We start from the raw sequence: 12,345 nt of genomic DNA, 5'->3' as shown, positions 1-12,345 counted from the left end.
ATTCATAGTTCTTACATCAAATTCAATAAGACTTTCAACCAAAAATAAAAGTATAGAGATTCTGCTTCTGATCACTCTTCTATTTATATCTTGTATCATCTTAATTTTCCAACATCTGTAAAAATAGTAAAATAAGAGGTAATGAGCTAGACAGCCCAGTAAGCAATGATCACTTCTCAACAGATTTCATCAGACATATAAGTAAATAATCATGTATAGAAAATACGCATATAGAGTTCATCAATTCGAAATCAATTTCAATTATGCAAAATAATTCATGCCAAATTCATTTCTTTTCCGAAAATTCAAGTTTCTTTCAAGATTTCAATTTCTTTTGTTGTTCAATTTCTTTTCGTTAACCATGAGCTATGACCATATTTTTCCTGTGGCAGGATCATAATACCGTGTATCTGCTTGCGGTAGGCTGCGAAACATCTGGCAGCCATGTCCTTTGGAACCGCTGGTCTCGCTGGCGGTTTGTCGCTGGTCTCTCTGGCGACATGTCGCTGGTCTCGCTGGTGACATAAACCCTCAGGACAATCAATTGCCAATGTATATGCCCCCATTTGCGGGGTCCTTTACGTAGTCAGGTTGTCAATTCATAATATTTTTTATATCATAATTCTTCATAAATCATATTTCATATTCTAATTTCGATAATAAAATATATAATCATGTAGTATCGAAATCAATCAATGTAATACATCATGAAATCAATATGTTCAATCATGCTTCATCATAACATTTCAAATAAGATATTTTCATAACAAAATACCATTCATCCAATTCATGCATCGTTTCACAAATTATGTCAGAAAAATACATTATAATTTATCGATAAATCTAAAAAAAATGAAACATTACTTACCTCAAACGCATTTCAATAAATCCACATAATTCTATAATTTTTCTTTCAAAAATTCTATTCGTAGATCATATCGTGATATCTCATGATCAAACATCCACAATCCTATACAGAATCAATTTCAATAATTAGAAAGAATACAAATACCATATTTCAACGGTTTAGATTGGGTCCGATCATCTAATTTCATTTAATCAAAATCTAATTAGGACCTAAACGATCCAAAATTTGACTATCAGATCAAATCGGATTCAAAATGACAGGACCGAGGTTTCTTCATCGATTTCATAAAATTAAGTAGAGAGAGACAATTAGAGGAGAGAGAATTCATGAGGTACAATTCGAATTGATCAGGCGACACAATCCAACATTATGATTGGTCCAATATCTCGAGTGGTGAAATCAACATGATCAAATCAAATCATGGATAATCAAATCTAAAGATTCATGGTCTGATCAAGGAGGGTGCCAGTACGCTGTCTGACAATCATGGATCAGGATTCTTCATTAGAATCAGATCAGACTATTAAAAGAAATTTCTTCATTCACTAACCTTTTTAGAGAGAGAATCAATCAAGAGAGAGAAAATTCTAGAGAGAGAAAACCCTAGAGAGAGAAAACTCATCTTGAATTCTTCAGACAATATGATTCAACAAATTCTGATCGATCAGATCAAATCATGCTCAGATTATCATGTGGATAATTCAATAAAATTATGAAAAATAAAATCTAAAAATACCTGATCTGATCAAAGTGGATGTCGGTATACCGTCTGACGATCACAGATCAAAAATCCATCACGAGGATCATTTAAATTCATCATCATTCTTCTCAAAATTTTAAAAATCTTAGGAGAGAGAAATAATCTAGAGAGAGAATTTTAGAGAGAGAAAGTAGAGAGAGAAAGTTCAATTCTAGAGAGAGAAAATACTGGTTCAGGCTGAAGGGAGAGAGGGAAGAGAGAGAAACTCTCTTTCTCATATTTTATTATTTATATCATTATTTATTAATTAATTTATTTTATTTTTCTTTCTTTTCTCTTCTTTTCTTTCTTTCTTTTTTTTTCTTTTTCTTTTTCTTCACGGAAGAGAGAGGAGAGAAAATCTTATTTATTATTATTATATTATTATTATTTTATTTTTCTTCATCTTTTTTTTTTCTTTTCTTTTTTTTTCTTTTCTTTTTCTTCTTTTTCTTTTCTTTTTCTTTTCTTTTCCTTCTTCTTCTTCTTTTCTTCTTTTCCCGTGGGTTTCTTTTGGGCCGAAACAGGGGAGCGGCAAGTCCCCTCCTTGGCTGGCTGACCGATGGTGCAGCCGGCGTGGGGCGGTCGTCGGCAGGAGGGGGGCGATCCGGCGGCAAGAGGGAGACCAAACCGGTGGTCGGCGGTGACCACCGGCGTCGGAAAAAATGGCAAAAAGAAAGGTTCTTCCACACCAAAATCTAACGACTTCGGTCACCGGCGAGCGTGCACACCGGCACGGAAAGGAAAGGGGAGAAGAGAGGAAGGGGAGGAGGCTTACCTCCAACGCCGGCGAGGTTTTTCTGACGAGCAATTGGACGGGCACAGGGACGGTCTTCCGTGAGAATTTTTCCGACGATTGCCGCCGACTGGGCTCCAGGTCTTTGGTGGAAAGGAGAGAGGAGGGATCTCCTCCTTAAATAGAGCCGGAGGGAGCTCGTCTCCGACTCTGATTGGGAGCCGGCGAGAGGAGGAAGAAGACTCCCTTCGGGAGTCTTCTCCCCTGTTTTCTTCTTTTTTTTTTTTATTTTGGGCTTTGGTGGGCTGCGATTCATACTCGGACTGGGTCTCACAAAAGTACTTTTAGAATTAAATTTTTAAATAATTAGCTTCTAAATGAGTTCTAAATAAGCATCTTTTGGGAAATAATTATCTATACAGATGATGAAAACATAGCTTGTACAAATGGCAAAAGAAGAAGGTATCCATGCAAAGCCTCTGTTTTAATATACATATATTAGATTAAAAGAGTAATGTGGTGCATTGTTTAATGGGCATTTGCTTTGATAGGAAAAATGCCCCACTGATAACAAAACATCCAGAATTATACAAATGCTTACTACCATGATCATGTGAATGCATTTTACTATGTTTTAATATGCCAATGTGTGAACATGTAAGGTACCCATCTAACAACAAGGGACCTTTCAAATAGACTTAAAGAACATGAACATCATTTCACCTGATATAAATTCAAGGTTCAATGCGCAATTGCATTTAAAAATATTTAATCTTGCTCTACCAAAAGGATGAAAACATCCAGACCATTAGGATTCATGCGAGAAAGAGCATCCGCAGCTATGACTTCTTTATGTTCATTTTGCATGAAAGGATGCATTGGTGGCTATGATTCCTATCGTTATGTTATTAATATTTTAAATTTTTCAGAAAAGGATAAGTAATCTGCCCAAAAAAATATAACTTCATAAATAGAACCTATATTGTTCGTATGGTTGTGATTCTCATCATTATTTTATCAGTATTGAAAACCTATATATTTTATATGGCATACTTCTCTTGTACTAGCAAAACAATTGCACTCGGAACTGAAAACAATTAGGAAAATTATTATACTAGAAGGTTCTTAATTGGTTTTATTTGATTTCTCATGTGCTTCCCATTAGTTTCCTATCTATTTTTGACATCGTTCTTTTTCCATCTTTCTTCATTTATCTCTATTGCTACATATTGCTTCATTGATGACCTTTGCCTATAAATTTCTTACCAAATCAGTTTTTGCAAAACCAACAAATTGCATTGCATGATAATTATTTTGATTTCCTATCCATCAAATACAACTTTATAGGTTTAAATATGCCACTAATGCAAATATTTAATTACTTATGGATAAACCCACATTCTCATGATTGATAAAGATCCACTAAATAGAAAAGATGATTGATGTACTAAATTATTCATTATAATTTCAAAATCAAACAATCAGACCCTCCATATCCATAAATACACAATAAATCCATGCCAACAACCTTTACATGCTTGCCCACTTTAGAAAGCTCCCAAGTAGATAACACCAACAACAAGCCCAAGGATTCCATTGACCAGTGTTTGGCTGGCTGAAGAATGGGTTGTTGGTGCATCAAGTGCATCTGGAGCATCTGCCTGTGGAGAATCCATAGGGCTATCAACTATATTTGGAGCATCCGCAGGAGTGTCGGCTGGTGACTCCTCAATGGTGGCTGGTGCATGTGCTGTTGAGTTTGTTGGTTTAGCCTTCTCTTGCGTAGCAGGAGGCGAAGCTTGCTTTGCACTCTCAATACCAGGTGGGAGGATAAGATCGGAAATTTCAAGAATTGAGATATTATAAGGTTTTGTTACAACCATCTTAGTAAAGGTGGAACTAAGGGGAGCCTCTGGAGTAGCTGACCCAAAAACCACATCGTCGTTAGGCATGTTGGTGACATTCAAGAATCCTAGTTTATTATTGGCGATGCCACTAGTCTGGAAGAGGGTGGTAAGGAGGGCACTTTTATGGGGAATGTGGCTAAGTTTATTTGTGTCATAATAGTCAAGGATGATATGGATGGCCATAATATTCTTAAGAATCTCGATAGGTTTTGAGAAGACTGCTGACATTTTGGAGTTGTCAACAACAAGAATCGTGATTGTTTGGCGATGGTTGATCTCTTCAGCAAGCTTGGTTTGGGTGAGATAGTTGTTGAAGGTGGAATAACTAGAGTATGACTCGAGAATATGTGTGATGTTAAAAGCCTCAACAGAGAATAGGAGGAAGGGCAAGAGAAGGAGGGTCTGGGTATTGGAGGCCATTTGGAGTAGGGAGAATTTGGTAGGGAAGAGGAGGATTAGGTGAATATATAGGCCTCTGTATTGTATGCACCAGCTGCAATTGGACCACGTCAAATCCCACAGTGAATAACACACCACACTACCTCTTGTATTTCATCAATTTCCGATTGCGTGCTATTCACCGTGCCTATGCTTCAGGATTTGCCTTAGTTCACTTGTATCTTGTGCATGCAATAGTTTCTCAATATATAGGGGAGAAACGGAGAGGACTAGTGGTTAACTGGGATTGTTATATTTAGAGTTTGACGTTTGGGCTAACTGACAAAGATAGAAAAGATGCTTACTTTTACGAGGGTCCAAGGATTGGAGGCCATTGGGAGTGGGGAGAATTTGGTGGTGCAGAGGAGTAGTAGGTGAATATATAGGGGAGAAATGTAGAGGACTAGCGGTTAACTAGGATGATGACGTTTAGAGTTTGGGCTAATTGACAATGACCGAAAACATGCTTATTTTATTAGGTTGTAAAAACCGACTTTTAGTAGTGGGGGGTGTTTTATGTCAAAAATAGAAGAAAGATAGGCTATCAACCAAATGTAGAAAGTGATTATAGCTTTGAAGGAGCTTGGAATGTTAGAAGATGGTGTTTGAGCTGGTACAATGTGGAGATTGTTTTGGTGGTTAAAAGACTTATGACGTGATGTATTAGGATATTCTTGGCATGCGACGAAGAATTTAAGTTTGTCATGCCGATCTAGATAGGAAAAATCATGACATGAATAGTTCATGGCCCCTCATAAAACGGTTATTTGATGGCAGTACCTACTGATGAGGTGAGACGTGCCACCTACAAAAATATTCATTATGCAAGTACAAGTTCTACAAGGTTGTATAGGATTGGGAAGAGAAACCATTGAAAATTTTAAAGAAGAGATTTCATTGCCTTTCTTGAATGTACAGAGAGAGAGAGTTTTGATGAAGGACCAATTTACAAAAAATGCAATATAATTTGAAATAAGAGTGCTTAATAGTAAATGGTCATAATTAATCAGGAAGGTCATGGTTGATAATAATGTGGAGTTATCATGACAGTCATCATAGATATTAGCGTTCACCTCTAATATGATGGCATAGGGACACAAGTAAACAACAAATTTACATATGTTAAAAATGTTAGAATGCCATTTTATAATACTGCTTGCAGTTAACACTAATTATTTAGTGTTGGGTTCCAATGGCGCAGCAGAAGGGTTAGGTGTTTAAAATTTTCATTCAAAACACTCGATGCACCGAAAACCCCAATGCCCAGAAACTCTTGACTATAATAATCAAAGTACAATAAATATAAATTAGGATAAGAAGAATATCTATAGTGCTAATCCCAATTTTCACAAAGCATCCAAGTGTTCGCCCTCCAATGGTGATCTACATGAAAACTGAACCAAGGACAGCGCTCCTTCTTCACCTTGCTTCAAGAGTTCTAGCCTTTAGAACTCGACTAGCCTCATACTGAGTTGGTTTCTCCAAGAAACTGACTCCACCATCTCAGAATCTCCTCTCGACTTCTGATTCTCCTTCTTTAGAACCATCACAACCCTTGTTAGGACCAGATATAGCTTTATCTTAAATCCCAAAGCCTTGTCCTAAAACTAAGATAGGTTGTAAAAAAGAAAAGAGAGCAACGGAGATAAAATTGGAAACTCTTTCTGAATTACATCGGACACCCAGTGCCCGGCCAATTTATAGCCACTAGAGGGATGCCAAAAGAGAGAGATGTACCTTATCCAAGAGGTCTATCTGATTTGATTATCAGAGATAAGAGTTCCTTCAAACAGAAGGACTCTTATCAATAATACATCGATCAGCACCCTTTTCTATGTGTACGACCAGAGAAGGAATGTTTTCGCATCCCTTCTCAAATCAGAAAAATCCTCAAAAAACCATGTCGATAGAGGATTCAATTTTGATTCTAGAACATATAATGAGTGGATAAAAATTTTCACAAATGGATATGTTTTCACATCCTTTCATGCAAAGTCTGATCACCACACATGCAGGCGTGAGGAGGAACTTATCGCATCCATTTGGCATCCAGATAAGTCTGGAAAAATTTCATAAAAATTATCAAAAATAGCTTGTCAAATGTAAACATTATCACCAAAAATCATTCCATTTTGAAAGCATTTGATAAGGAGAAGGACTCTCTAAATCTTAGAGAGACGTGATGCTTCTACGCGCATGCGAGACTTTCTTCCTTTTTCCAATTTTTCTCTACTGCAAAAATTTTAGAAAAAATACATCTCATGCTTTGAGATATGCACCAGAGGATGAAGGGTGATATGTACTACCACACGTATCTTAATCTCATGCCAAAAGGACTCTTTTCTTCTGCCCACGCCAACACTTGTATGCAGAACCTGTTTTGCGCCAAGAGTCCTTCACAACTTGGACTCTTCATAATTGGCGTTAAAGGGGATGTGGTGCCCCAATTTGGGCTACTTCTAGGTGGCATGACCTGACCCAAATACTCACTAAATTGGACTAGCTAATTAGCAAGGGATGAGACCAAATTGACCTCCAAAGGAGCAAGGGTTCCACACATGCTAGCATGCTTACCGGAGCCCTGATTGAATTCAAAATTCCAATCAACCTTTTTCAAAAGGGTCCTTGGCCAATTTCTATATGTGTGTGACCCATTGGGTTCCACATCTAGCTGGTAGTAGGTTCGGATGCAAGTTGACCAAATTTGATTAGATTTCAATCTAATCAATTTAAGTCCAATCGAGCTAACCCGAGTTCAACAATTATAATCCTTTCTAATTGGCGATCGAATTAAACTCTTTAATTCGATCAAAAATCTACAAGTTAAGATTGACATCTAGCAACATATCATGACTACCTAGAAGATGTAAAATTTTGATGAAAATATCAAATATACCCTTTAGTGGCAAGTAACCATACAATTCAATCCTTCGATCATCCCTACACCCTGAATATATTCATGAGTATAAAATCATATCAAACTCAAACACATATTTATATCGATTCTTAATTAACCAATGATGACTCCAATAAAGAAGTATTAGAAATTCTTTCTAATCTTCTTTCTGCTTTTGGTCAAAATTTTTTTTTCAAGTCATCTAGGATTGAGAATCACAGGATGCGATCTCCTCTTACTAGGAGTGATCGATTCTATGTTGACCTACTCACAACCTCCATATACACTCCATCATATCCAGAATACTCCATACATATCTTAATGCCATGCCTGGGTATGAACCAAAATATGGGTTCATGTGTACAAGATTCTATGGTGGTCTCAGGTCTAAGGATCACTTGCACAACTCCCACTTAGAGAACTATCTTTGACATGCAAGTAAGACTTTAATAAGATTTTTTTTCATCAAGTCAATTCAGTGGACTCATTTTTCAAATGAGCACCCACATCCTTGTATTAGTATCCTACATAACTGGCTAGTGAGATCTGCCATCCTCTCCATCGAGCATACATAGGATGTGCCAGTCTATCCGGAACATTGATCTCCGACTCAATGCTCCTACGATCAGGAATGTTTAAGATTAGGATTTTAGGATTTTAGGTCTTACTAGCATGACCCATTCATGTCTCCTAAAATTATTATCCTAATTTTTGGGGTTCATCATAATCTTAGACATAATAAGATGCAGCTAATATGATGAATCAATGCCTCAAATAATAAATATCATTACATGAGTTGAAAAATTATAAAAAAAAATTCATCGCAACATACTTGTGATTGGCTTATAGGGCACTCTTCTTTCAATCTCCCACTTGCACTAAAGCCAATCACCTTTGTATCTCATACAATCAAGATGACGATCATTTAGCTACTATGGTATGGCCTTAGTGAATGGGTCTGTTATATTATTTTTTCTATCTACTCATTCAAAGACAACATCTTATCTCTAACGAGATGGAAGCGTCTGAGGATGTACTTGGATCTATAATGAAACCTAGGTTCCTTTGCTTGAATAATGGCTCAGTGTTATCACGATAGAGTGACACTGATCCTTCATTCTTAGGAATGACTCCTAAATCCATGATAAATTTCTTCATCCAGATAGCTTCTTTAATGGCTTCACTAGTAGCGATGTACTCTGCCTCAGTAATTGAGCCAGATATTATTTGCTACTTGAAACTCTTCCAACTCACTACCCCATCATTAAGGTAAACACATACCCTGATATCGACTTGCTATCATCCGCTTTCCAATGATCCTCCCTTGGATCAGCTTGAAATCTGGTAGCCATGCCCAAAACATAAGCTACATCAGGCCTGGTACATTGCATGGCATACATAATTGATCTCATAGCCAAAGCATAAGGGATTTCATTCATCCTCTTTCTCTCCTCTAATGTCTTAGGACATATTTCTTTAGAGAAATGTATACCATGACTTGTAGGCAAGTAACCTCTCTTACTAGCCTCTATATTAAATTTTTTTAATATGAGATCTATATACCGTGACTAGGATAAGCCTAACATCCTTTTAGATCTATCTCTATAGATCTTTATATTGGGAAATTCAGTGCAGGGGTAAAATGATAATTTTAAAACTTTTTCAAAATCATGATTTTATAGTAAAAATTATTAATTAATATAATTAATTAATATAAATTTATCCTACACTAGGATCTAAATATGATATATAGCATGCATTCATTTAAATTTGAAATTCAAATTCGAACAGTAAACACTTTACTGTAATGTGTTCAGAACACAATACCTTTGTGCGGGTAGTAGATCGCCATAATCTGATCACCGTCGGGAGAGTCTGATCATCATGATGCAGCCACACAGTGTGTCTGGCCTCTGCAGATCATCCACATGAAGCTCTCGATCTGATCGACTCCTCATGAGTGCTAGCTCGTTGTAAAGTCTTTTTGACGGTCGATGCTGATCGAACTCCTTCGATCGATGTTTGTCGATTCTTTGGATGCTCTGGATCATCAACAGATATGCTTGAGAGGATGTTGAAGATCTTCCTGAGATTTTGTGTGCTCACGATACTCGTAGCTCACTTTCTCACTTCCCGAACCCCAGGCTAAAACTCTAGGGAACTCACCGGAAACCTTGCACCCACTTTTTTTTCTTTTCTTTCTTTTTCTCTTGGAAGGATATGGACTTCCTTCTCACGCACAAGACTTCTCACATCCCATAATTTTTCTCCAAAAATCTTCTTCTTGCACGCCCCACTCTTCTCCTCCTTTTATAACAACGTCAAACGTCTTATCCAAAAGAAAGGATAAAGATGAGTAATTGTACATTTGAATTCAAATCAAATTATGAATTCAAATGGACACCAACTCATCCCTTATCCACTAAAGGCATGAGGCGTGACTTAGATTGTGCATGGAGTGATTTCATGAGAAACTTTTTCTCATGTAATAAATGAGGTGTAAAAAAAGGGATAAGGTGCAAAGATTGATTGCCCATTCAAATTCAAACTTTATTTTGAATTTGAATGGCCAACCAATCATCCTTATCCATTCATTTGGCACATTAAAGTGGGGCATGGAGAGGGCTTGGCGTGAGGAAAAAATTCATGAGAAGTTCCTTCTCATGAATTCAAATGGGTGCAATGGAAGTGAGGTGGCGCATGGAGATTGGGTCAAGGTGGTTTAATTATTTAAACCAACCTAATTGAACCAAATAAGTTAGGTCCAATTAAACTAATTTAAACACAACTTAATTAGACTTAATTAGGCTGAATAAAATCTTAATCAAATCATGAATTGACTAAGACCAACCCTTGATCAAATCAGGGATCAAACCATCTCGACGATTAGGTCAACTCTTAACCTAATCGGGTCAAACCCAACTGAATCCAATTCAATTGGACTTGATCCAAAAATAATTACTCAATCAAATTAAGTTAATTGGTGATCAAATCACTAATTAAACCTCTCATAAATACTGAGTCTAAATCCGATGGGCAATCGGGCATCAGAATTCATCGATATGTAATCCTGATCGAAAAGTCCCAACTAGTGGGACTCTTGACCCCGGTACCCATAATGTGTGGAACTTGTGATCAGAGAATCCTGATTCTCGATCACTGAGTCCCAAATATATAGGATTCTACATCAACCATCAGATCAAATAGGAACCTCTAATGTGTGTGACCCCACAAGTTCGAACCTAAGCCGGTAGCACAGGAACCAATTCCTGTACTAATCGAAGTGACCATCTAGCAATGGTACCTGATGTCTGGATAGGTCGAAGAGTCATAATCGCAACACTCAGAACCTACATGAATATGGTTACTGTATAATTCATCCTTTTGACCTCTGTGTTTAGGACGACTCAGGGTTAAACTGTCAACCCTGATCAGATCATCCGAATCGTGCTCAACTCAAACAGTCCTATGACTCCTCACAAAGACTACCCTGGTCAAAGTTTTGCTAAATTGAAACACGACTGTACACAGCTCCTAAACTGGAGTGGTCAATCCCATCTTGACACATGCACCGACAAGTCAAGTACTTGACTACACCCAGCAGCCTTCCGTCACTAAATTAGAAATCAGGTAGTCCAGTGCCTAATTACAGTGAGTTGCTTGCAAGTCACCATGGCGGTCTCAGGTCGGAGGGATATTTATACCCATATTCCATCGGAGCAAATCTTGACAGTAGAAATAGCTCCAGAGTCGGTCACGTTCAATGCAGATGTACCCTTATATCTCACCTGTATGCCATACCAGTGTCTCCACACTCATTGGTTAAGAGGACAACCAACCTATATGGCACACAATGACCTATGCTTGATAAACATTGTCGTCCTTGGTAATAACGTATCATTTGGTCGCGAATAGATTTAAGGACTAAACGATAAATCCTCCTTTGTCGAGTCTAAATAGTCCTAAGGACTTCACCACAATATAGGAGTTCATTAGAAGATGAAATATTTTATGATGAAAAATATCAAAATAATTTTTATTAATTCATAATTCATGTACAAATATAAAAATGAGCACAACCGTCAACAGGCTGACGATTGCCTTTGGGACACTATTTCCAACAATCTTTCACTTGGCCTAAAGTCAATCGGTGCAGTATCTAATATCCATCTTCGACTTGTAGTTGTCAAACTCCTTCACCGTAATGGCTTTAGTGAATGGGTCAGTCAGGTTCTTCTTCCCATCGATCTTCTGAAGATCGACGTCACCTCGATCCATAATTTCTCGGATGAGATGGTAGCGGCACAGAATATGCTTCGTCCGCTAGTGTGCCTTTGGTTCCTTCACCTGAGCAATGGCTCCAGAGCTGTCACAGTAGAGCAGAACTGGACCAACAAGGGAGGGTGCTACTCCGAGCTCGGTGATGAATTTTCTCAGCCACACCGCTTCTTTGGCAGCATCTAATGCAGCGACATACTCCACCTCGCAAATTGAATCAGCCACTGTGTGCTGCTTGGAATTTTTTCAGCAGATAGCCCCACCATTAAGGGTAAAAATAAATTCCGATACACTTTTGCTGTCATCGTGATCAGACTGAAAACTAGAGTCTGTAAATCCTATAAGTCTCAAGTTCGATTCATCATAAACAAGCCACTGGTCCTTAGTATTTCTTAAATACTTCAGGATGGTTTTAACAACCTTCCAGTGATTCTCCCCTGGATCAAATTGGTATCTACTCACTACCCCTAGTGAGTATGCCAC

General features: G+C 37.6%; 1 protein-coding gene across 1 annotated transcript; it reads right to left on the bottom strand.

Moving 5' to 3' along the window:
* Positions 1-3,782: 3,782 nt before the first annotated feature.
* Positions 3,783-4,879, bottom strand: LOC105035299 (fasciclin-like arabinogalactan protein 14). Its single transcript, XM_010910821.3, has one exon. The coding sequence runs from the start codon at positions 4,668-4,670 to the stop codon at positions 3,891-3,893; it is 780 nt and encodes a 259-aa protein (XP_010909123.1). The 5' UTR covers positions 4,671-4,879; the 3' UTR covers positions 3,783-3,890.
* Positions 4,880-12,345: the final 7,466 nt, after the last annotated feature.

Source organism: Elaeis guineensis, chromosome 15 (assembly GCF_000442705.2).
Source record: "Elaeis guineensis isolate ETL-2024a chromosome 15, EG11, whole genome shotgun sequence".
Taxonomy (NCBI): Eukaryota; Viridiplantae; Streptophyta; class Magnoliopsida; order Arecales; family Arecaceae; genus Elaeis; species Elaeis guineensis.
Note: the sequence above shows the minus strand (reverse complement) of the source record. Positions and strands in the feature narration are given on the sequence as shown.